This window comes from Mustelus asterias, chromosome 23 (genome assembly GCF_964213995.1).
Source record: "Mustelus asterias chromosome 23, sMusAst1.hap1.1, whole genome shotgun sequence".
Classification (NCBI taxonomy): domain Eukaryota; kingdom Metazoa; phylum Chordata; class Chondrichthyes; order Carcharhiniformes; family Triakidae; genus Mustelus; species Mustelus asterias.
The window spans coordinates 40979761-41007003 of record NC_135823.1 but is presented as its reverse complement, the minus strand read 5'-3'; the positions used below and the strand labels follow the sequence as shown (position 1 = coordinate 41007003).

Here is a 27243-nt window from a genome sequence, read left to right as displayed (position 1 = left end):
GAGGTGCGGTACCAAAAGATTGCTGCACTGTGGGAGGTGCGGTACTGAGGGGGTGCTGCACTGTAGGAGGTGCGGTACCAAAAGATTGCTGCACTGTGGGAGGTGTGGACCTGAGGGAGTGCTTCTCTGTGGGAGGTGCGGCACTGAGGGAGTACTGCATTGTGGGAGCTGCGGTACCGAGGGGGTGCTGCACTGTAGGAGGTGCGGTACCAAGGGAGTGCTGCACTGTAGGAGGTGCGGTACTGAGGGAGTGCTGCATTGTGGGAGGTGTGGCACTCAGGGAGTGCTGCATTGTGGGAGGTGCGGCACTGAGAGAGTGCTGCTCTGTGGGAGGTGTGATACTGAGGGAATGCTGCACCGTGGGAGGTGCGGTACTGAGGGAGTGCTGCTCTGTCAGGGACTTTTGTTGCCAGATTGTTTGATCATGACATTGTCTGAGCTGAGGAATGTGTGATACATTTTAACGTACAAAGAATTTGCACATTAACACACTGTTCATGACATTGGCGGGAATGTTCTGGCCCAGCCCACAGCCGGAAGTGTCGCTGGCAGGACAGAACATCTGATAAAGCAGCCGAAGGCCTGTTCACTTTGTGTGGGACTTTCCTCGTCTCGCTGCAGGAGGGAGGAACTGGAAAATCCCTGCCCTTGGATTTCTCGGGAGCTTATGTTTTGGTTTTTTATGCCCACAGGAAACCATGAGGGAGAAGATTTTCACCCCTCTAACTGTGGAAAGTGCAGTCGATGCCAGGTATGGATATGGTTAATGACTCACTTTCTGTGATGTTGATCAATTAGAATGTGCCAGGCTGAGTGTCATTGAGGCGAATTGCTTCCTGTGATGAGGCAATGGTTATGGGTGAGGGGGGATTTCACAACTTGCGATGCCGCACCACACTGGGTGAAGCAGGAAGATGATTGGAGATTAAATTGATGACAGATCAGTGTTGAAGTAGAAAAATGGAGAGAATATGTCAGCTGATATTTTGTTGACTATTTTACATTTAGAGAAATACACTGCCTCTCTGTGAATACCATGTGTACACTCTGTCCATTCAGCAGACTTTGACCAGGGCACCTGCTCATTCGTCTCCCACAGGCAAAGTTTGCTTTGTTTCACCTTGAGAAAGATTTACTCACTGCCTCGGGAGAGGTGATGGTGTTGGGTGGTTTATTGGAGACGCGGAGGTACAGAGGCTGGAATTCCATGGAGTTCCACCAGACTCTTGCTGTTATTCCGATGTGAGACAATCAGAATTGCACTGGGAGATAGCCAGAGACTAGCACAACCCCTGTACAATTCCAGTCCCTGGTCTACTGGATACATACAAGACGGAAGATATGAACTTGGGGACGATTAGATGTATGCGATTGGAAACTCTCGTCGCACTTCTCCAGTTAGTTCCTCCAGGCTCCCACCAGTGAGCTAATGATGGGTAACTGGAAGAATGTGTAAGTAATTTCAGGGACTGGTGGACATGTGGACATGCAGCGAAGGTCACAGGTTCAAGGCTACGGGCAATTCAAAACTGCGAATGAACATTTTAGCTTTGAGCACTGGGGGAGTTTTTGATTTATGAGGTGAATGAAGGGGTATGGGGGGCCAGGCAGGAAAGTGGAGCTGAAGCTACGATCTGTCCCACCATAGGAGCAGGAACAGGCTATTTAGCCCATTGAGCCCACTCTGCTATTCAATATGATCAAACTGATCTTCCACTTTTTCCCGCATTATCCCCACATCCTTTTACTCCACTGGTATTTAAAAATCTGTCAATCTCTGCTTTTAACAAATTCAGAGACTGAACTTGTGGTGATCTCACCATGATCTTATTGATTGGCAGAGCAGACGCGAAAGGTTGAATGGCATTACTCCTACTCCTCTATAGAATGGAAGTTAATGCAGTACGTTGATAAGTGAGCTGGATTTAGTACCAGATAGGACACAGATGGCAGCATATTGGATGAAGCTTATAGAAGATGGGAGGCCAGCCATTAGATTGAATCTGAAAGTCACAAAGAGATTTGGGTTGCAGACAGGAAATAGCCTTGATAGTGGAGAGGATATGGGGTCAGAAGCTCGGTTCAGGGGTTGAATTAGGTGCTGATATTCCGAACATTCTGATTCACCCTGAGACCATAGTTCGGGAGGGAATTGGAATTGGTAATGGGGTAATGGACTTCAGGGTATATCCAATACTTAACTGGTGGGAACAATTCCAATCCTGGGTGTCAGACAAGCAACATGACCAATCAGAAGCAGTGGAGAATTGAGAGAACTGGTAACGGGACAGAACTGGTAACGGGACAGAACTGGTAACGGGATAGAACTGGTAACGGGATAGAACTGTAACGGGATAGAACTGGTAACGGGATAGAACTGTAACGGGATAGAACTGGTAACGGGATAGAACTGTAACGGGATAGAACTGGTAACGGGATAGAACTGGTAATGGGATAGAACTGGTAACGGGACAGAACTGGTAACGGGACAGAACTGGTAACGGGACAGGACTGGTAATGGGATAGAACTGGTAACAAGATAGAACTGTAACGAGACAGAACTGGTAACGGGATAGAACTGGTAACGGGATAGAACTGTAACAGGATAGAACTGATAACAGGATAGAACTGATAACAGGATAGAACTGGTAATGGGATAGAACTGGTAACGGGATAGAACTGGTAACGGGATAGAACTGGTAACGGGATAGAACTGGTAATGGGATAGAACTGGTAACGGGATAGAACTGGTAACGGGATAGAACTGATAACGGGATAGAACTGATAACGGGATAGAACTGATAACGGGATAGAACTAGTGGGGGTTAGATCTGGATGCCCTCAGATGCATGTTTGTGGATGATGTTATCAAGAACAGCTTGGCAAGAGTTTTTCCAGTTGGTAGTGAATCCATGGACCAAGATTATTGATGTAATCACTCTTGTTCTTTTCTTGCAGAGATGCCGTTGCCAAGATCCTTTACTCCCTGCTCTTCACTTGGCTCACTGATAGGATAAACAAGTTGGTTTCTCCCAAGACAGAATCCTTGTCCATAGCCATTTTAGATATTTATGGATTTGAGGTATGTTAAGTACTCAAGAAAGGGAGCTTGGGGAAGTGGCAAATCCTTAATCAGGCCAACTGATATTAAAAATATCCTTTCTCCTTCAGGGTTTTATAAAAACAAAACTCTCAGCAGCCACATCCTGACATTGCAAGACCTTTGGCCTGTGTCAGGACCCTTGGCCACTGCAGGACCCTTGGCCATTGCAGGATCTTTGGCTGTTGCAGGACCCTTGGCCATTGCAGGACCTTTGGCCATTGCAGGGCTCTTGGCCATTGCAGGGCCCTTGGCTTGTGTCAGGACCCTTGGCCATTTGTGGGATTTGTAAAGCAGGGCTGTAGTGGATAGAATATCATTGTGGTCTAAATTCCTCCCCCCCAAAAAAGAGTCAAGGTTTAGGTTTTGTATTCACATGTTAGATCATAGAATCCCTATAGTGCAGAAAGAGGCCATTCGGCCCATCAAGTCTGCACTGACTCTCCAACAGAGCAACCCACCCAGGCCTTATCCCCATGGCCCTATGTAGTTACCCTGCTAATTCCCCTAACCTACACATCTTGGGACACTAAGGGGCAATTGAGCATGACCGATCAGCCTAACCTGCGCATCTTTGGAATGTGGGAGGAACCCACACAGACACGGGGAAAAGGTGCAAACATTTTTCCACACATTTTTCGTTGACCAAACCACAAAAAGACTTTGATTTGAACAGATCTCATACAAATCTTTTCCAAATTAATTCATTAATTTGCCTCTCCTCCTGTCTCCCCCATCCTCATCAACCCTCCATGAGCAACTCCACATTACATCTGCCTGTTAGAGGAACTGAAAGATACAAAGGAGAGAGAGTAGATGGGGTGGCAAAACACAGAATGATGAGATCCAAAATCACATTTTAGGGAGGTTTTGAATAAAACTCTAACTATCCTTAAATCTCTGCAGCCCATGTTTGCTATATACACACTGTATACAGTCTGACATCTCTAACTCCACATTCTACACTAATTATTTTACTTCACTTACAGGATTTAAGTGTTAACAGTTTTGAACAGCTATGCATTAATTATGCTAATGAGTACCTGCAATACTTCTTCAATAAGATCATCTTCAAATTGGAGCAGGTAAGAGATTTAAGGTTTTGTTTTTAATTTTATTTGACATTAAGATCTCTATTATTTTTTTCACTGTGTCAGTGAGTACCAATGGAAGATTATTGAAATTAAAAGTTAGCTTTTTTCCTCTCTACGGTTGACTTGATCTGCTGAGTGTTTCGGTTCATTTCACAATTCAGGCGGGTGGAGTTCCAAATTTACTGAATTCTATCTCCCGCTTTTTCTGTAATGAGAGACTGAGCCAAAGCACCAGATAATGATGTGCCAAAATACTGTCCTAATCCTTCCCCAAGACATTGTAATAACATGCAAACATACACTGTCCCTGTCCTGCACTGGACTGTATAATGGTGTGTAACATACTGTCCTGGTCCTGTACTGAGATTGTATAGTGGTGTGTAACACACTCTTCTAGTCCTGTACTGGGCCTGTGTAATGGTGTGTAACACCTTCTCCTGGTCCTGTACTGAATCTGTGTAATGGCATGTAACGCACTCTCCCAGTCCTGTACAGGGTCTGTGTAATGGTGTGTAATGGTGTGTAACACACTCTCCCAGTCCTGTACTGGGGCTGTATAATGGCATGTAATACCCTCTTCTGGTTCTATACTGGCTCTGTATAATGTTGTATAACACCTTCTCCTGGTCCTGTACTGGGGCTGTCTAATGGCATGTAACACCCTCTCCCAGTCCTGTACTGGGGCTGTATAATGGCATGTAACACCCTCTCCCGGTCCTGTACTGGGTCTGTGTAATGATGTGGAACACACTATCTCGATCCTGTACTGGGACTGTATAATAGTGTGTAACAAGCATACTGTCCCAGTCCTGTACTGGGACTGCATAATAGTATGCTCACACACTCTCCCAGCCTGCCACTGGAGTATGTAATGATGTGCTAACTAACATACTGTCTTATTCCTATCCTGGGACCATATAATGATGGGTTAGTGTACCATTACACTATACAGCCCTATAATTCTGCACCATATCTTCCCCGTGAGACAATGAGTAGATGTCCCGCCGAAGTGTCACTGAGCCATGTAATTGATGACTGTTTGAAATGTTAAATTTCTCACACTGTGCTAATCCAGTTGATCTCTGCTACAATTACAATAGCTTGGGAGCTCTTCGAGTCCTTGGCCTAGTGAGGTGAAAATTAGTCAGGGCTCTCACTCCTGAAGCCTAATCAACTCTAGAAAGTGAGTGAGTAAACATGAGTTTAGTGACAGGCCTTAACAGCCACGAGCTATGCTCACACATGCAGACTGGTCATTAGAGTAAGGATGCTGGAGGAGACTCCTGTAGTCTAACACAATCACACCAACCTTTCCTAGAAATTCCAGCAATTACAGGAATTGTAAACATTATCTGGAAGTAATCTGCCTTGTTCTGTTAGAACAAGTTAATTTTCTTCAGATTTGGCTGATTTTAGCTTTGTGCATTTTCCTTTTACAGGAGGAGTATATCAGAGAACAGATTGACTGGAAGGAAATCACCTTCAGTGACAACCAGGCTTGTCTCGATCTTATCTCACAGAAACCGCATGGAATTCTTAGGATACTGGATGACCAAAGCACCTTCCCACAGGTTGTAGGGATGTGGATCAGAGGCAATCTTGCCACTTGTTCAGTAGCTTGTTAAAGAATAGTTTGTTAAAGGGACACAGCTTTAAACTATCTTAAAGATCATGCTGTTTCTCAACCTCTCCCTCGCTCTGGCTCATATTTACTCTTGTGTTCTATGTAAAGTATAACCCTCTTCCCCATTATAGACGTGAGCCCCTTCCATCCATACTGCTCAAAGGAAGTTCAAAATATCCACCAGATTTACCTAGTCACAGCAACAGTGCCAAAATCAACATTCTAATTGACCTTTGTTCCCGGGTTAGTCAGAGGGCACAATTTCTATTCCTGTACTCCAGCGAGAGTCAGCACCTTCAGGAACTGTATCCCAGTGAGAGTCAGCACCTTCAGGAACTGCATCCCAGTGAGAGTCAGCACCTTCAGGAACTGTACTTCAGTGAGAGTCAGCACCTTCAGGAACTGTACTCCAGCGAGAGTCAGCACCTTCAGGAACTGTATCCCAGTGAGAGTCAGCACCTTCAGGTACTGCACTCCAGTGGGAGTCAGCACCTTCAGGAACTGTACTCCAGTGAGAGTCAGCACCTTCAGGAACTGTACTCCAGTGAGTGTCAGCACCTTCAGGAACTGTACTCCAGTGAGTGTCAGCACGTTCAGGAACTGTACTCCAGTGAGAGTCAGCACCTTCAGGAACTGTACTCCAGTGAGAGTCAGCACCTTCAGGAACTATACTCCAGTGAGAGTCAGCACCTTCAGGAACTGTCCCCAGTGAGAGTCAGCACCTTCATGAACTGTCCCCAGTGAGAGTCAGCACCTTCAGGAACTGTCCCCATTGAGAGTCAGTGGGTCCCTGCAATTTACAAATTCAACTCTGAACCAAAAATACATGGCATCCTCAGAAAAACTAGAGACAAGGATATCAGAGATTCAATAGGTACGATGCGTACCAGTCTGTAAACTCTTCATATGTGTTTCTGTTGGAATGTTGTAGCATTTGTTGAACCTTTGACTAACTGGCAGTGTGGCTGCAATTCTCTGTTCTTTCAAACTAGGCAACTGACCACACCTTCCTGCAAAAATGTCACTATCACCATGGCAACAACCCCCTGTACTCGAAGCCAAAGATGCCTTTGCCTGAATTCACCATTAAACACTATGCTGGGAAAGTGACATATCAAGTAATTATCCTTCTTCATTTTACCCGCTTGCCTCATCCTTAATTCACACTGTATTTATCTATAGCTCGGTTCCTGACGTTGATTTTGAAGTTCAGGGTCTGTTGTTGAGTTCAAAGTTCAGGGTCTGTGATTGACGGAAGATTTCGGCCTATAATTCCACCAGTAACTGATAGTAACACGCTGAAATTTCATCAAGAACTAACAGTTACATTGATAACACTCGTATTCTATTTCCCCAATATGCAATATATAAAAACTTACCAATAGTCTAAATAGAATACCTGAATATCTGACCATTAAACCAGCAGTAATCATTTAACCTGATGATATTCACGCTGTAACTGTCTGAGTATGGTCTGGTATATACAGGGTTAATGTGGGACTGCACATACATTGATGTAGGCATGCACGTGACCCAGTGCTATGGTCAGTGTGGTGTTGGCTATGGATGTATTAAGGCCTCAGATGGAGATAGCTCCTTAACTGTACCCTTTACTTTATGTTTGCATACAGTTAATAAAGACTTGCTGTTAACATATAGAACACTATCCTGACACTAACTGATGCCACAAACCCCCTGCACTATACAACAGCAGGATGAGACCATATGGCCCCTCAAGCCTGCTCCACCATGAATAAGATCATGGGGTTAAAGAGAAGGTGGCAGCACGAACACCTGGGGGAGAAAACAGAGTATCATGTTGAACAATTGTTTTTCGGTCTGACGGGATCCCTGTAGTTGGTATCAGGATCTCTGCTGCTTCGGGGATGTATTGATAACTTGGACCTGAATACACAGGGCATAATTATAAAAATTGCAAATGAAACGAAGTGTGGAAAAAATTAGGTTAGTAAGAGACTTTGGGAGGATTTCAAACAGTTGGTACAAGCACTATGGAGCAAGCAGTGTGCTGCCTCACTCTGTGGATAGCATTTAATGTAGGTGACAGGGGTTTTACCCACCAGCTGGAGAGGATCATCACCATGGAAGGCATTGAGAACATGGCCGCGAAAAGCACACAGAAGAGGGTTGGCACTCGCACACAGTCCTGTTTAGCTCCATTCGTAACTGGGAATGTGTCACCATTACCCCGACGTACACAAGCATGCCGTCATGGAACTGTTGAACCACTGTGATGAATTTCTCAGCCTAATTTCTCCAGGACCTTCTAAAGGCCCTCCACAGTTGACTGTGTCAAAGGTCTTAGTGCAGAGGTCCATATTCTGCTTCTTGGACTGTCTCCTGGAGTTGTCTAACTGAGAACATCATCACAGCAGTTCCTTGACATTTTCTGAAATTGCATTGCCTCTCTGGCAGCAGATCCTGGTCCAGATGTTGCACTAATCATTTCAAAAGGCTTCCCAAAACTACTGGAAGAGAAAGATTGCCTCTCCAGCATTTAGCTCAATGACAACTCATCACTATTCCAGCACAATGCCTGACAAAATATCCGCACGACTGTCCAGTGCAAGTTCAGAAAGATGCAAGACATTTAACTCAATCAGAAAGGAGACAAACTTCAGTCTCATGCAAACCACAAAGACTTGAAGAGATTCTACAAAGCTCCTGAAATCTGTCCACAAATCCGAGTCTACTTGTTCACCACCAATCCTCAGTGCCAACAGATCAACACTTCCCACAGAACAAGCCCAAACTCTGGAAGGATGGGCAGAGTGCTGTAACCAAATCCTCAATTGGCCTTCATCCATCAATGATGAAGCAGTCAACTGCCCTCTTGATGACCAATCCCACACTGTCAGAAACAATAAGCACATTCGTACTCCTGTCCAGCAGCCAAGCTCCTGGAACTGATGTTAACCCAGGCTGGAGGTCAATGTCTGGTCAAGAAGCTTACGGAGCTCCTTAACCATCCTGTAAGAATACAAAGATGCTTCCAAATGTACAAGCAGAAAGGAATTAATTAATCTTGCAACAAACAATGAGGAATCTCATTCTCTCCATCGCCAGTAAAACCTTCACCAAATAGGCATTAAATGCCCACTTAAAGACCTCAATTAGCAGCAGGGCAACAAGGATATAATTGGGGGAGAGGTGAGATGGTAGCAGGGTCCTCACCTGCCACGTTCCTGCCCAATTAAGTGTTCCCCCATTACAGTGGGGAGATGGTTGCATAGTGGGAATTTCACTGTACTTGTGCTCCAGAGGCCTAGGCTAATGCTCTGGAGACCTGGGTTCAAATCCCACCATGGCAGCTGCTGGAATTTAAATTCAGTTCATAAAACCTGGAATTTAAACCAGATAGTGACCAATAAACCATTGTTGATTGTTGTAAAAATCCATCTGATTCACTAATGTCCTTCAGGGAAAGAAATCTGCCATCCTTACCTGGTCTGGCCTACATCTGATTCCAGACTCACAGCAATGTGGCTGACACTTAAATGCCCCTGAAATGGCCGAGCAATCCATGCAAAGCAAGGGCAATCAGGGAGGGGCAACAAATGCTGGCATTGCCAGTGATGCCCCTGGACAAGGCATTAAATTCTGCTCCATGATTCTACAAAATAGATGATTTGTGATGCAAATAGAATGAGAAAGAGTGGGTGAGAAAGGAGGAATTTGATGTCAGGAGATTATGTAACTGAATGGGTGGATAGTCCCTGACAGCATCGATTGAGCATATCTTGTTGGGAGAATTGAATTTGGCCCGGTGAATGGTCTTCCCTTACCCCATGCCTTCCGGCTTTGCAATGGTGCTGAGCAAATCTGTTTCTCATTCCTGTTTCTATTTCTCATAGGTCTACAAATTTGTTGAGAAAAATCATGATCAGGTTCGACAGGATGTCATGGAGCTGTTTGTCAACAGCAAAACCAAGGTGAGTTGTGGAGATTTGTTTGCCCGAAGTTCCAACTCAATTCATTGCTTATGTGTGGCATTGATCATGCCCAGAACTGTCAGAGATGACAGAGAAATACTCTGGTCAGACCACCCTGCCAAGTGGACATGTGTATTTTAGCTGTCAGGTGGCCTGCCACATTCAGTGACCTACTTCTATACCCTGCACCAAGAGGTCTGAATTAAAAGTTCCTCCAGCCTTGAAAGCAAATATGTAATTGGTGATCGGAAAATTGTAACTATATGAGAGCAGTACAAGGGATCAGAGATTTAATAAAAACCATACCTCAGATTGATGCCTGCAGCTTCTTCACAATAACCACCACACTGAATACATTCCTAAATAAAGTGAATCTGCAAATCTTACAAGAACCACTTGCGTTCTGCATTGATAGTGCTGGAGGGCTACACTGGATGGATGAGAGGGGAGGGTTCAATGGCTTCCCTCATCTATAACCATCTTGTGATCATTCAAACTTACATCGATAGTGCAAAAACAAACACTGAAAATGCTGCAAATACCCAGCAGGTCTGGCAGCATCTTTGGAGAGAGGAAGAGAGTTCACATTTTAGGCCATGATTGCTCTCATTACCACCCAAGGCCCTAAACACTCCTTGCAGATGAAGCAGCGACTTACATATACTTTGTTCAATTTAATCATGGTTACTGTATCCGCTGGTCACAATACAGTCTCCTCTACATTGGTGAGACCAAATGCAGATCGGGTGGTTGCTTTGTGGATCATGTTTTGTCATGTGTTAGCTATTTAGACAGGGTTTGGGAATTGTCCCAAAACGTGCTGCTCGAGCCTACAGTCTTTTTAATCAGAGCTGTTTGTTTACAGCAAGATCTCTTATTTCTCTGGCATGTGATCTGACATTATTGTTATCTCAGCATGGTGTGTGCTTCCAATGTTAACCCTTTAAATGATTGCACCATCCCCCTGTTGGTCACAGGCCCATACTCTCCCCCTGGGCTGCAGCATTGGTAATTCATGTGCTATAGGCCTGAGTGGAAAGGAAGAAGATAATACTGGTTTCTTTTGTTCTTGGCTGATTACAGCACAGTTAATACAGTTAGAAATCATTTCCTCTATAGAGCAAATAATACCTGACACCAAACTGATTGCTATGTCCTCACACAAGACTTTGCAATTCGTAAATGTCCTTGGTGAAGTCTTTGAAGAATATCAACTTGGAGGGCTCTCAGCATGACTAATCTCTCTCTGAAGACTAGTAAGTAGTCAGTGACAGTGAGGTGCCATGCTGTTCAAAATATTGGCATCATCTTGTATTACTAGGAATATAGTCTGGCCATCCTTCCAGACAATCTTCTCAGATTTGAAGACATTCTTCATCCCATTTCTGGCCTTGCTTTTATTTCCTGAACATTCCTTGGTATGTGCTGAGCGATTAAGGCCGTAGCTGTTTCAACCATCTCGCTGAAGTCTAAAACCTCTTGTTCAGTTCCTTCTACCCCTGCCTCTTATGAGGTCATCAGCGATAATTCCTACAGCATTAAGGAGGGTAGTATCCGGTCTTTCTGGGTTTTTTAGTGTAATTGTGAAGAGGTTCTGTGCCTTGTGAACACTTTCTTCAGTTGTCCCACTTATAGCCTGTTATGGGCCTCTCGCATTCGGAAATGGTTCTGAGAGTGGGAGGGTAGATTCCCTGATTCTGCTGAGCCCTGGAATTGTTTCTGCATTTGATTCTGCTTCTCCATTGCTGCTTGCTGTTTTGGCCCTGTGCTCAATGCTGTCTGAACTCTAGGTCTGTGTCACAGCTTGCCTCCCACAATGTTCTGACATCTTGGTGAACCTTGGAATTTTTTCTTGTATCCTTCCTTCGAGGTTCTCTTTCCTTGCCAGTCTGTATCATCTTTCAGTCTTTGCTGGGTCTTCCACTCACTGGCGCCATGCTTTGTTCTGTGGTAAGGGTTTAGACAGAGTTTAGGGGTTCTCTAGTCTCCCAAAAGTATGATGCTTGAGTCCATTGTCTTTTTAACCAGAACTACTTGCTTACGGCAAGTATTTACATATTTGGACCTACACATGAGATAAGAGGTTCTACTCCCCTCAAAATCTTGCTACTACTCCACCATGTGATCTGATATCATTATCACATCAGTGTCATGATTAGGTTGATTGACAAGGTCATGTGATAATGTGATTAATGGGAGGAGCTAGGTATGCAACAGAGAGAAACAACTTTTAGTTCTGGCTGAGGTTTGCTTAAAGACAAAGATCTGCAAGCTGCTGTCTCCACAAAATCTCTCAAAGCTTCAAGGCTGTTTACTCCCCTTATAGCAAGTATATTTATGGTTGTTAACTGTACTTAAAGTGGTTTTTGAGTCTGTAAGAAGAATGTTGCTTATTTGGAACTGAAGCTGTGATAAGTTAGAAATGAGCGTTTTTTTCATGTTTAAATATTATTGAACGAGTAATAGTTAAGCTGCTCCATTTGTTGGAGTTACAGTTAAACCATGTTATTAAATAAAGTTTGTTTTACTATAAAAGATCCATAATTTGTCAGCGGAATTATTCCTGGAGTGCAACATCCTATCCTCTTGTTTGTGCCAAAATAGAAAAATGTTTGAGGTCTAGTCTGGCTTCCTAATGTAATGTGGGATTCTGGTCCAGAGCCCGAGCACTCGATATGTAAGAATTGCAAGGAAGTGAGGGGTGGTTACTGGCAGTCCTGTATGAGCGAGGGGATGGTGGAATGGTGAATCTGTGTGAACAGCGGCTGACATTGCTGCCAAACCTGTAAAAGCATCAAACATCTCGTATGTAGACATCTTCCGATGAGGCACATTACCACCTAATAGACTCAACACCAAGTTCAACAGGGCGGCACAGTGGCACAGCCATTAGCACTGCTGCCTCATAGCGCCAGGGACCCAGGTTCGATTCCTAGCTTGGGTCACAGTCTGTATGGAGTTTGCATGTTCTCCACGTGTCTGCGTGGGTTTCCTCCGGGTGCTCCAGTTTCCTCCCACATTCTGAAAGATGTACTGGTTAGGTGCATTGGCCCGAACAGGCGTCAGAGTGTGGCAACTAGGGGAATTTCACAGTAACTTCATTGCAGTGTTAATGTAAGCCTTACTTGTGACTAATAAATAAACTTTAACTTTACTTTAACAATTTCAAACTGTAATCTCTGTTTCCTTTTCCTTTTGTGTGTCAACCTTTACTCACTTTGCTTATGGGCATCAGCTATTCGCTATTCTGCTGTTGAACACCTTCTCTGTCCCCATCTTTTGTTTCTTTACTTGCCCCATCATTCCCTTTGGCTCTGCTCCACCAACTCTTCTGTCAATTAATACTTCCAACCTTCCAGCCCTTATTACAGACCTTCCCTTTGTTCCCCACCTTCTCCAATCAAGCTTTTGTAACTCGAACTCTGGAAGGTCAGCTGTGGCCAGCCAGAGTCCAGAGTACAGTCACAAATAAGCAGATATAATTTCAGATTTGATTACAAGTAATTAACAAATGCCAGCCAAGGTATAGGAGTTATCTCTATCCACCCACAACTATTGATTAGGGCTACATCATGCATAAGATACACGACCATCCATGGTATTTTGTTCTCAAATTATTCATCAGTATTCACAATTCCTCAAGGTAGCATTCTCACCCTCCCCACCCATTTCCACCCTCTTAACGCTAGCTTTCATAACTCTAACTCTAAGCCTAACACTATCCCTAAGCACCAACATTAGTAAACCACAGGAACCACCAAATTAATCAGGCTATATAACTAGAACTCTGGAAGGTCAGCTGCGGCCAGCCAGAGTACAGAAAAGTAATTGATGGAATGGATTTTTGTTTCTTAGATTCTCACTGCTCTCTTCTCTGGACAAACCATGAAAATCATGTCAGCAAGGAACAATACCGTCAGCCGCAGATATCAGGCTCCCACTGTGGCAGCCAAATTCCAACAGTCTCTGATGGAACTGGCAGAGAAGATGGAGAGGTAGGTTCAGAACATGGAGGCAGCATTCTCCCTCTCCCCACTCAGCATCACACTAGCTTTCTCTTAACCCTAATCCTGACTGCATTATCCTCCCATTCAGCTCAGTCCTCCACCAGAACCCTAACCTCCAAACCCATTAACTCTCTAAACCCAATCCTCAAATTTAACCCCTAACTCTAATGCTAAGCTTGTGGGCGGCACGATGGCACAGTGGTTAGCACAACTGCCTCATAGTGCCAGGGACCCGGGTTTGATTCCCGATTTGGGTCACTGTCTGTGCGGAGTCTGCACCTTCTCTCCGTATCTGCGTGGGTTTCCTCCCACAGTCTGAAAACCGTGCTGGTTAGGTGCATTGGCCATGCTAAATTCTCCCTCAGTGTACCCGAACAGGCACTGGAGTGTGGCAACTAGGGGATTTTCACAGTAACTTCATTGCATTGTTAATGTAAGCCCACTTGTAACACTAATAAATAACCTTAACCCTAATATTTTTGTTCCTAGCTTAGCTCCTCACTTTAACCCTAACACTCTAGCCCTAATCCTAACTTAACCCGGCAGGGACCGGGGTTCGATTCCATCCTTGGGTGACTATCTGTGTGGAGCTTGCACATTTTCCCCGTGTCTGCGTGGGTTTCCTCTGGGTGCTCCGGTTTCCTCCCACATTCCAAAGATGTGCAGGTTAGGTGGATTGGCCACGCTGAATTGACCCTGAGTGTCCCAAGACGTCTAGGTTAGGAAGGTCAGCTGGGTAAATGCTTGGGGTTAAAGTGGGGTTACATAATAGAGCAGGACAGGAGGTCGGTCTGAATAAGATGCTCTATTTAAGAGTCAGTACAGAATTGATGGGCCGAATGGTCTCCTTCTGCACTGTTAGAGTTCTATGATCTCCTATCTGACAGTTTTGGCTGCGATGGTGAACACTCCAGATCCCTGGCTGTGATTTGAAGCAGATCATCAGATTCTCTCAGAGTCAACAAAGAACAACAAAGAACAAAGAACAATACAGCACAGGAACAGGCCCTTCGGCCCTCCAAGCCCGCGCCGCTCCCCGGTCCAGGATTGAATCCTGAATCCAGGATCCCCTCCCAATTTTCCAGCCTATCTACATACCAATATCCTATCCACCGAGCTGTCCCTCACAGCTACGATGCTTTGTTCATTACAACCTATTAACTCACCCCCACCCCCCCATTCCAGACCATGTGATCTCCAGGGAGAGGCGAAAACCCAGAGTGAAAAACCCCAGGGCCAATATGGGGAAAAAAAAATCTGGGAAATTCCTCTCCGACCCCCTGAGGCGATCGAAACGAGTCCAGGAGATCACAATGGCCCTGATCGGAAAATGCTTCCCAACCCTAGTCATTTCCACTTCCACGAACACCATATGAATTCCCTGCCCCCGAGACAGGTTCCCAACTATCCGCAGTCTCGCTCTGTACTGGCACCAGCAAGATGATCATAGAATGAAGCCTTGAAACGAGAAACAAGGAACAATTAGCCCGCGCCGCTCCCTGGTCCAAACTAGACCACTCTTTTGTATCCCTCCATTCCCACTCCGTTCATATAGCTGTCTAGATAAGTCTTAAACGTTCCCAGTGTGTCCGCCTCCACCACCTTGCCCGGCAACACATTCCAGGCCCCCACGACCCTCTGTGTGAAATATGTCCTTCTGATATCTGTGTTAAACCTCCCCCCCTTCACCTTGAACCTATGACCCCTCGTGAACGTCACCACCGACCCGGGGAAAAGCTTCCCACCGTTCACCCTATCCATGCCTTTCATAATTTTATACACCTCTATTAAGTCTCCCCTCATCCTCCGTCTTTCCAAGGAGAACAACCCCAGTTTCCCCAATCTCTCCTCATAACCAAGCCCCTCCATACCAGGCAACATCCTGGTAAACCTCCTCTGTACTCTCTCCAAAGCCTCCACGTCCTTCTGGTAGTGTGGCGACCAGAACTGGACGCAGTATTCCAAATGCGGCCGAACCAACGTTCTATACATCTGCAACATCAGACCCCAACTTTTATACTCTATGCCCCGTCCTATAAAGGCAAGCATGCCATATGCCTTCTTCACCACCTTCTCCACCTGTGACGTCACCTTCAAAGATCTGTGGACTTGCACACCCAGGTCCCTCTGCGTCTCTACACCCTTTATGGTTCTTCCATTTATCGTGTAGCTCCTCCCTACATTATTCCCACCAAAATGCATCACTTCGCATTTATCAGGATTGAACTCCATCTGCCATTTCCTTGCCCAAATTTCCAGCCTATCTATATCCTTCTGTAGCCTCTGACTATGTTCCTCACTGTCTGCAAGTCCTGCCAGTTTTGTGTCGTCTGCAAACTTACTGATCACCCCAGTTACTCCTTCTTCCAGATCATTTATATAAATCACAAACAGCAGAGGTCCCAATACAGAGCCCTGCGGTACACCACTAGTCACAGGCCTCCAGCCGGAAAAAGACCCTTCCACTACCACCCTCTGTCTTCTATGACCAAGCCAGTTCTCCACCCATCTAGCCACCTCCCCCTTTATCCCATGGGATCCAACCTTTTTCACTAGCCTACCATGAGGGACTTTGTCAAACGCTTTACTAAAGTCCATATAGACAACATCCACGGCCCTTCCTTCGTCAACCATTTTGGTCACTTCTTCAAAAAACACCACCAGGTTAGTGAGGCATGACCTCCCTCTCACAAAACCATGTTGACTATCGTTAATGAGTTTATTCCTTTCTAAATGCGCATACATCCTATCTTTAAGAATCTTCTCCAACAACTTCCCCACCACGGACGTCAAGCTCACCGGCCTATAATTACCCGGGTTATCCTTCCTACCCTTCTTAAATAACGGGACCACATTGGCTATCCTCCAATCCTCTGGGACCTCACCTGTGTCCAGTGACGAGACAAAGATTTGCGTCAGAGGCCCAACGATTTCACCTCTCGTCTCCCTGAGCAGCCTTGGATAGATTCCATCAGGCCCTGGGGATTTGTCAGTCTTTATATTCTCTAACAAACCTAACACTTCCTCCTTTGTAATGGAGATTTTCTCCAACGGTTCAACACTCCCCTCCGAGACACTCCCAGTCAACACATCCCTCTCCTTTGTGAATACCGACACAAAGTATTCATTTAGGATCTCCCCTACCTCTTTGGGCTCCAAGCATAAGTCCCCACTTTTGTCCCTGAGAGGTCCGATTTTTTCCCTAACAACCCTTTTGTTCCTAACGTATGAATAAAATGCCTTGGGATTCTCCTTAATCCTGTCTGCCAAGAACATTTCGTGACCCCTTTTTGCTCTTCTAATTCCCCGTTTGAGTATTTTCCTACTTTCATTGTACTCCTCCAGAGCTCCCTCCGTTTTTAGCTGCTTGGACCTAACATACGCCTCTCTTTTCCTTTTGACCAGTCCCTCAATTTCCCTGGTTATCCACGGTTCTCTAACCCTACCCTTCCTATCCTTCTTTTTTACAGGCACATGCTTGTCCTGTAGCCCTAACAACCGTTCCTTAAAAGACTGCCACATACCAGATGTGGATTTACCCTCAAACAGCCTCTCCCAATCAAGAGCTGCCAATTTCTGCCTGATCCCAATAAAGTTAGCCTTCCCCCAATCCAACACCTTACCCTTGGGACACCACTCATCCTTTTCCATCACTATCCTAAAGCTAACAGAATTGTGGTCACTATTTGCCACATGTTCCCCAACCAAAACTTTGAAGACCTGACCGGGCTCATTCCCCAGTACCAGGTCCAGTATAGCCCCCTCTCTAGTTGGGCTGTCCACATATTGTTCCAACGAACCCTCCTGTACACATTTTACAAATTCCTCCCCATCCAGAGTCCCTGCCCTCAGCGATTTCCAGTCTATACCAGGGAAATTGAAGTCTCCCACTACAACAACCCTACATTTCCTGCACCTATCCAGTATCTCCTGACATATCCATTCTTCCACTTCCCTTGGGCTGTTGGGGGGCCTGTAGTACACCCCCAACATAGTCCTGACTAACAGCCTCACCTCAACCAATGGCTGAATCCAGATGAAGCAATTGTTAATGGGATCAAGTGTGTTCAAAATTTCAGCCGTGTTTAACCACATAGTACCATCCATTGCACTTTAAAGTAATTTTTACTGTGAAGCGTTCAAAGATTTTTTTTCAATCTGAAAAGGTACAATATCTTTTGAAGTCTTTTCCCAAAGCACAAGATTAATCTGATCAACTGATAATCAATCCACCCTCTGTTTTTTTTTTCAGCTGCAATCCTTTTTTCGTCCGCTGCATCAAACCAAACAACAAAAAGGTAAAACGAATGGAAAGTGGGGCAAGGGTATTAAATGAAGGTCAACACCTCCCACGGGGTTATAACTGTCTCTCTTTTCCGGAGAAGGTTAAATGGTGGGGCAAAAGGCTACACTCCAGCAAAATGGAAACGTTGGAAATAGTGGAAGCATTTAGATTCTTAAGGGAATTAATAAATTGAACTTGAGATGTAATATGGAAACTGGAACAAGCTGTCAGAGCAGGGGACGCAGGCTACAGCACAGGTACAGAGACAGTTATCTAGGCAGTCTGAAGTGAGTCGCAGGCACAGGTGTGGGAGGCAGAAAGAGATGACTATTTGAGGAAGCAGTTGATTGATGGGATTCATGCTTTGCCCAGTCAGATTGGTTGCACCCTTTGCCTCTTTACTGTAATAATGCATGTTCACAGACTTCGTCTGAAATACAAAAGGTATTCATTAATTAGAAAAAAACTGGACAGAGGATGCATTAATTAGAAAAAAACTGGACAGAGGCTGCCCTATTCCCTACATGTCTCTGTCTGACTTCTGCCTAAGAGAGGACTCCACCCCCTAGGGTGGTTACCCCTCTCAGATCCAATTGGTCCCTCAAACCAAGTGACCCTGTTCTGCTGTGTTGTCCTTAAAGGAACAATCACCGCATTTACTTTCCTGTTTTTCTAAGGTGAGGTCAATAAAGAAAGCAGCAATTCAGTGGTATAAAGTTGGGTGTTTTAAAGTCTGCAGCTTGAAAGAAAAAGAGAGCCAAGGGATGTAAGGTATTACGCAGTGTGAGACCTTGGGAAAGACTGGACATAAGGAGAAAAATGCAGTCACTGCAATTTCAATACAACGAAGTTGCAGTGAAGTGGAAGAGGATGTGGGAGGGAATGTTTGTGGTTCAGGAAGAACAAGACAGGAATAATTAGAGAAGATTGACCACCGTGGCTTTAATAGGACAGAGAGTGGTGAGAAGGGTCTCAGGTAGTGAAGGCGGTGAGTAACTGAGTCTTATGGAATGTTCCAGGTCTGTACTGGTCTCAGCCTCACTGGGTTCGAAAGCTGCCCTGACCTTCACTGAGAGCTGGATGCATATGGTTTTTGGTGAGAACAGCATTGGGAGCTGATGTGATTCCTCTAGACCGTTGAATAGCATCTTGGCACTCACACATGGAGAATTGGGCAAGTTACTGGAGAGTGCCGTGGAACTGTTTCCAGCAAGGAGTCCACCAGAGAGGAGGAAAGGGCAGAGAGGGAGATGAGCATTTACAACAGAGCTTAAAGGAGGAGGAAGGACAATCCATCAGATGACAATAATAAAAGCAAAATACTGCGGTTTTGGAAATCTGAAAAACAATCAGAAAAGGCTGGAAAAACTTAACAGCTCTGGCACCATCTGTGGAGACAAACAGAATTAACGTTTCCAGACCGGACGACTCTGAGAAAGATTCATACATACTGGAAACGTGAACTCTGTTTCTCTCCACAGATCCATCAGATGACAAACTAGAGTAAGAACTTCTCCCTTTCCACAGGAATCCGAACTCTTTGAGGTCGATGTTGTCAGCTCTCAGTTACGGTATTCCGGGGTTTTGGAGACTATCCGTATCCGGAAGGAGGGCTATCCTGTCCGCATTACATTTGATAATTTCATCAAGAGGTCAGTGTGGAATTTGTCTGTACCTCGATGCTGTTTGATGCTCATTTTTAAATCATGGGTCAGGATTTTACAGCCCCTCCCGCCTGGTGGGATATCATGGTCCCGCTGAAGTAAATGGCAATGTAAATGGTAATAGGGGAAGGGTGGCACAGTGGTTAGCACTGCTGCCTCACAGTGCCAGGGACCCGGGTTCAATTCCAACCTTGGCTGACTGTGTGGAGTTTGCACATTCTCCCCACGTCTGCGTGGATTTCCTCCGGGTGCTCCAGTCCCACCCACACTCCAAAGAAGTGCAGGTTAGGTTGATTGGGTATGTTAATTTGCCTCTTAGTCAAGGGTATTAGTGGGGTAAATACCTTAGTAAGGGTTATTAGTGGGGTAAATACATGGGATTATGGGGATAAGGCCTGGGTTAGGTGCTCTTTCGGAGACTCAGTGCAGGCTTGATGGGCTGAATGGCCTCCTTCTGGGTTTCTTTCTCTGATTCTGGGCTGTGGGGAGCTGTGAAACCCTAGCCATGATTTCTATTAGACTTTTATAATCAGATGGCCAAATCTAGAGAAACAGAACTGGGACTTCAGTGACCCAGGGGTTAACTGTGCTCCACACCCTGGGCCCCGAATTTGATTCCAGTTCAGAATGATGACATCAAAGACATTTTGTCCTGACAACTCTAAGTTAATTGAGTTTGTTGTTTTTCCAGTTTTATACCTTTACAATATACCTGTTACAAATTTTAATGGCAACCCAAAGTGCACAGTCGCACAAACCAGGAGCGAACATGGTCAAACAAGAAGTTGCGTTTAGATGCTAATCAATTTGGATTGTAAAGTCTGTAGAGGGTAAATTAAGGGAGGTGAGGAGTTCAACTGCTTTGAGATGATGGAAAATAATGACTTAAATTCAAAAAAATTTGAATTTATACATTGAGGTTGCCTTTCACAGCCTCAGAACATCCCAAGAACATTACAGCCAAGGAAGTAATTGCTGTAATTTGGAGTGGGATTATGGCTGAAATTTTCCCACTGTTCCCGCCAAGGATTCCCCAGTGATGGAGAGTGTGATCAGCTTGAAAATCCATTGACAGCGACTTGACCGCTGCCGGCCAATGGTGGGCCAACACTGCTGGGGAGGGGGTGGAGCGGAGGAGGGGGGGGGCGCGGTGGGGGGGGGGGGGGTGGTGGTGGCGGTGGCAGAGGACAGAAGATCCTGCCCTTTTGTGTTTTGAATCCAACACGATGAACCATCAAACAGAAGGTATAGACTCCAGAGGGAACTCGAACCGAAAACTGACCTGCGGCAGCAAGAGGACTTATGTTGATACAGTAGAATACGAGTTTATGAATTGGGGTGAAGCTAAATATAGAGATCACTCCGCAGAGGTAACTTCCAATTGCCAGTCCGTGCCTTGCCACTGTGTCCATTTGAAATTTGGATGGATCCTGCACATGATTTTAAACACATTTCAATTAAAAGCAGGTAACCTGGGGTAGTACGCACCCAGATTTTTGATATATGTTCATTGCCTCTTAGATTTTGCAATGCCATTTTCCTTTGTTTGACCTCGGGATGTGGGTGATGCTGTCGAGTTCAGCATTTATTATTTATCTTTAGTCACCTTGGGAAGGTGGTGGGGGGGGTCAATGATAACACAACTGATTGCAAAACCACTTCGGGAGGCATTAAGAGTGAACCACGCAGTATGCGACAGTGGTCAAGTGGAGGTCCAACTGCTGTGGTATCAGGCCCCCTCCTTTGAAGGACATTAGTGAGCCAGTAAGGGGTTTACAACCGCTGACACCATAACTGTCGCAACTGCACCCATCAGCCAGGGTGAAGGTTAGAGGGGGAGTGACTGACCTCACTGCTTCTGAGCTAAAGAGAGGAATAATTAGCCAGGATCTCCATCAGGATGCAAGATGAAAAATTCCCAAAATGTGGAGTTGGCTGAGGGCAGTTGGAGTAACTTCAGTCTCCCTCTTCCAAAATCTCCCCGATTCGGCCTGAACTGGATTTCCTCCTTCAACTTCCCCTGTGCCTTCCGCAGTTATATAGGCCCCCCAACAGTTAGTGTCTAGTTAGAAAATAATATGAATTAGACAGACAGTGGATAAATGAACTGAGAACTCTGGCAACTTTTCAGAAAGGGAGATGTGTGAATACTAAATCAATGGAACGACCAAAGGACTTCAAGTTCTACATTTTACAACCCTCTTTGTTTGGAGGGCTCTTAGTTTGGAAAAGAATCACTTGTTATAAATGAGTAAACTGTATTGTTACCCAGACAAGATTAATTATACCAACTTTTCTTATAGGTACAAAATCTTACTGGGACTGACAAATCAGATAAAGGCGGATGGCGAGAACTGTGTAACCATCTTGAAACAGATTGTTCCAGTTAGTAGAGGAATGTACAGCATTGGACTTACCAAGGTCTGATCACATGTGAATTCATATGCCAATCTCAAATCCACCTCTACATTATCTTCTGTTACTGTCCCTTGCTGACAGGACTTTCTTCTGCATCAATTGCCTAAAACTGATTGAACGTTATGGAAGTTTTCTCTCTCACCTAATATTTTTGTTCCATTTTTTTCTCCTCTGTTCAAGATATTTATTATTTCTGAGTATCCTTCCACAGACACTGATTCTCACTGAGCTATGATTGCACACACACACTAACTCTCACTGGGGTACAGCTCCACGCACACTGACTCTCACTGGGGTACAGCTCCACACACACTAACTCTCACTGTGGTACAGTTCCACACACACTGAATCTCACTGGGGTGCAGTTCTATTCACACTGACTCTCACTGGGGTATAGTTCCACACACAGTAACTTTCACTGGGGTAGAGTTCCATACACACTGACTCTCACTGTGGTACAGTTCCACACATACTGACTCTCACTAGGGGACAGTTCCATTCACACTGACTCTCACTGGAGTACAGTTCCACACACACTAACTCTCACTGGAGCACAGTTCCACACACACTAACTCTTACTGGGTTACGGGTTCCACACACACTGATTCACTGGGGTACAGTTTCACACACACTAACTCTCATTGTGGTACAGTTCCACACACACTGACTCTCACTGGGATACAGTTCCATTCACACTGACTCTCACTGGAGTACAGTTCCACACACACTAACTCTCACTGTGGTACAGTTCAACACACACTGACTCTCACTGGGGTACAGGTTCCACACACACTGATTCACTGGAGTACAGTTTCACACACACTAACTCTCATTGTGGTACAGTTTCACACACACTAACTCTCATTGTGGTACAGTTCAACACACACTGACTCTCACTGGGGTACAGGTTCCACACACACTGATTCACTGGGGTACAGTTTCACACACACTAACTTTCATTGTGGTACATTTCCACACACACTGACTCTCACTGGGGTACAATTCCACACACACTAACTCTCACTGTGGTACAGTTTCACACACATTGACTCTCACTGGGGTACAGTTTCACATACACTGATTCACTGGGGTGATGCACCATCAATCGAGCAAAGACTAGTTTGTATGCAAGAACAAATAGGCTTTTATTAGCAAAAGACTTGGAGCACATCCATGCCGATGAACTGGTCCAGACTGAGGCAGGGGGGTGGGGAGCAGTTGCCTTTATACCTGGACCGGGGGGTTGAGGAGTCTCGGGTAGGGCCGGCAGGGATGTGTCCAGGCATGTCACATATACAGGTAATAAGCTAACAGTGGTTTACCACATGGGGTACAGTTTCACATATACTGACTCTCACTGGGGTACAGTTTCACACACACTTACTCTCACTGGGGTACAGGTTTCACACTCACTGACTCTCACTGGGGTAGAGTTCCACACACACAGATTCATTGGGGTACAGGTTCCACACACACTGATTCACTGGCGTACAGGTTCCACACACACCGATTCACTTGGGTACAGTTCCACACACGCTGATTCACTGGGGTGCAGTTTCACACACACTGACACTCTCTGGGGTACAATTACTCAGGCATGGTCTCTTCACCAAGTTATACTTCTGAGGAGTCTTGAGGTATACTTGAATGTTAACCTACTCCTGGCGAAATGTTACTCCATGCGTTCTGGGTCTTGTATGGGTGCAGTTCTACATGCTGGAATACTTTGCTGGAATAAGATTCCATGGGGAATAACGCTTTCTCGGAGCCAGTTTCAGGTGAATTTAGACTTACTGGTTAATAGTTCCACAGGTGCTGATTCTTGGTGAGGTGCAGATTTGTCCCGGAACAACTGGGAGGGAGGCGGGGGGGAGGGGGGCGGGGGGCGGGGGGGTGGTGGTGGTGGTGGAGGAGTGTTTGCTGAGATGATTTTATGGGAGTGATAACGTCCTATAGCTTTACCTAAATGGCTCATTTAGAATCATAGGGTGGTTGTAGCACAGAAGATGGCCATTCGGCACATTGTGTCCATGCCTGTTCTCTGCAAGAGCATCTCACCTGGCCCCACTCGCCTGCCCTTTTCCCATAGTCCTGTAAACATTTTCTATTTAGATAACGATCCAATTCTCTTTTGGAAGTCTCAGTTGAATCTACCTTCAGCATACTCTCAGCCAGTGCATTCCCAAATCCTAACCACTCACTGCGTAAAACTGACATAGTTCTATATAAATCTTATTGTGTATGAGTACATTTACTGTCTCATTGATGGATCTTGAGACATGTATGTTTAAACATGAACATTTTATTGGTAGTCTCTAACTATGTGCAGATCACAGTTATTGCCGTGCATGGTGCTGCTGCCAGGCAGGCTGGTTCCTTCTAGATTGTTTTCTGAATCTATTACCATGTGACTCCATACAGCATACTGTCGGTGGTGCTATTCTCCAGTCCCACATTAACCCATGCTCTACCGAGCACATATACCATGCCGGCACATACAGCACCTCCTATCTTCTCAAAATAAAATTTTCCTTCTTTCCATCAGAATATAACTATTTACAGCACAATCTTTATTAGCTCTCCCTTCACCCCCATCTCAAGTCTTTGACTTTATCAATTCAGATCGTCTTGAGGCTCGACAGTTTTTCCACATCATAGTCTGTCACGTTTGGAAGAATGGTCGTTGTATTCTGTATTTCTGGTACTTAGCTATGTCTGTTTGATTTGCTTTTTGCATTCCTCCTTTACCAGCACCTCATCTTTTTTTTAAGATACTGTGAATTGTCCCGATCCTTCTGAAGGGCATATGCACTCTGCTCATTCCTAGAGTGAACTCGAATTTTGTGTTTATGTGATGCCTGCCATGGTTTTGCTGGATGGATACATTTTGCAAATGGAACCTTCATTTCCACTTGTTTCGTAATCTCAGCCATTTCATTTTTCAACAGTTCAATGGTTGTCAGTATGTCTGAGACACACAGTGTTTTTTCTTCTTCTAGTTCCTCTTCCTTCAGTGTTTGATCTTATTTTTTTCTTTCTCTGTCTGCAGCGAGAACTTTGTTGTTGGCCTTCCTTTTGGTTTCACTGTTGGCCAAGTCTGTCTCCAGTAAAGATTTAACTTGTTTCAGTTCTGTGCTACTCATGGCTTCATTATCCACGCGGAAAGTTTGACAGCTTTTCCTTGCAATGCCTCCTCATTATCATTCAGTTCTTCAGTCTTTTTCTTGTAGCTTTCAGTTTCCTTCTGGAATATAGAACATAGCTGAGTCTTCTCTGCCAATTTGTTCTTCAGTTTGTTCAGAGTGATGTTAAATTCATTTTGCTTCTCTTCATAATTTTCCAGAGGAACGAACTTTGTCCTGGGGGATTCTTGTGACATGTGAAGATCCTTCAACAGGCTTTCCTTTTTTTTAGGAAGATCACTTGCTCCATCTTGAGTTTTCCTGTAATTCAGTGAAGCTTTTGAGTGTCTTCTGGTGTGTTTCTTTTCTGCCATTTAAGACACTCTTCATTTCTTCATGTTGCTGAATGCTTACCCATTCATTTTGCATTTGATCATAAAGGACAATCAGCGGTTCCTTCAGCTGTTGCTTTTCTTGTTAGGATGTGGAGATGCCGGCGTTGGACTGGGGTGGGCACAGTAAGAAGTCTCACACACCGGGTTAAAATGCAACAGGTTTATTCGGAATCACGAGCTTTCGGAGTGCTGCTCTTTCATCATCTGAGGTCTCTGGGGTCCCTTGTTGCCCACAGTGCTTTATTGGGGGTGTACTAGACCTTCCTCTAGGGTCTGCAGTCTCCACAGAGTTTGAAATACCTGTAAAAGTATCTCACCAAATGGTGTCATGTACTGATCTATACATTAGCTGTGGATTACTTCACCCACAAGTGAACCAAATACAAATAAAAACTTCGCAACTTGTATTTCTTCTTGATTCCTTAGTTAATCCTGTAATTCTCCTGTATATTAAAAATTCTCTTCTCCAAGACTCCCGTTGTTGGGTCTGTCTTAGCCATTTCCTTATCCAAAATGGATCAGTCTCTTCTAATTTTCTGTCTATGGATGTTTTATTTTTGTATTAGTTGCAGCTTTACATATTGTTACCCCTTTCTGGCAGCAACCATTTTTTTTCACTCAGGCTGTCTGTGGTCTTTGGTTCTCTCTCTGTGATTTTTTGCACTCTTCCCTGTGATCATGGCTGTTCTTTTTAAAATTTGAAAATAGCAGCAATTTGGTTGTCTTTTCCACTTATTAAAATCTCTGCAGGCATTTTTCTCCACTCTGCCATATCTCCTTCATTTAAGCTTTTAAACTTTCTTTTTTTGCAAATTGCTGAGCCCTTGGGACTGCTGCCTATTCTACAGTACAATACAGCTTCTTTTCTGTAATTCTGCTCACTTGCCTTGTGATCTGCCCAGGTTAATTCACTCTGCATTACTCGAGGTCTTACAATGGACCACAACTCACACTAGTGGATTCCTCAACTTCCAAGTTTTTAGTGAAGCTTCTCCAGCTGTTCCTTCAATTTTACGACTGAGGTGCACATCGCTCTAGTCAGGCTTTGGCTGCTTTTAGTTTCTCATATCTTGAAATTCTGTTTTGGATTAATTGTTTAAATGCCACCTTTCTTACCATCACTGATCACCATGTTGCGTTATGGATTTGTTTCTCATTGATGAGGTCTTTAGACTTGTATATTTATACATGAACACTTTTTTGGTATTCTTTAACTATGTATACATGATGTGGAGATGCTGGTGTTGGACTGGGGTGGACACAGTAAGAAGTCTCACAAGACCAGGTTAAAGTCCAACAGATTTGTTTGGAATCGCGAGCTTTCGGAGCACTGCTCCTTCATCAGGTGAGTCACTCACATCAGGTCACTCAGCTGATGAAGGAGCAGCGTTCCGAAAGCTCGTGATTCTAAATAAACCTGTTGGACTTTAACCTGGTGTTGTGAGACTTCTTACTGTCTAAACTATGTATAGATCCACGTTACTGCCATGCATGGTACTGCTGCCATGCAAGTTGGTTCCTTTTAGATTGTTCTCTATTATCATGTGACTCTACAGGTCATACCATGGGCAGTGCTAGTCT

The 27243-nt window shown here is 44.7% G+C and overlaps 1 protein-coding gene and 1 long non-coding RNA gene across 2 annotated transcripts in view; one reads left to right on the top strand and one right to left on the bottom strand.

Moving 5' to 3' along the window:
• The window catches only part of myo15aa (myosin XVAa), a 149174-nt gene that overhangs the window by 27039 nt on the left and 94892 nt on the right, over window positions 1-27243 (top strand). Inside the window, 10 exon segments of the mRNA XM_078239875.1 lie at window positions 693-751; window positions 2959-3082; window positions 4090-4185; window positions 5634-5765; window positions 6811-6936; window positions 9694-9771; window positions 13627-13766; window positions 18031-18076; window positions 19591-19715; window positions 22031-22148. Of these exon segments, the coding sequence (XP_078096001.1) occupies window positions 693-751; window positions 2959-3082; window positions 4090-4185; window positions 5634-5765; window positions 6811-6936; window positions 9694-9771; window positions 13627-13766; window positions 18031-18076; window positions 19591-19715; window positions 22031-22148 (1044 nt within the window).
• Window positions 14763-15065, bottom strand: LOC144510382 (uncharacterized). The gene is made up of 2 exons (XR_013500627.1): window positions 14933-15065; window positions 14763-14864 (listed from the first exon to the last, which is right to left on the bottom strand). It is a non-coding gene; the product is annotated as an uncharacterized LOC144510382 (long non-coding RNA).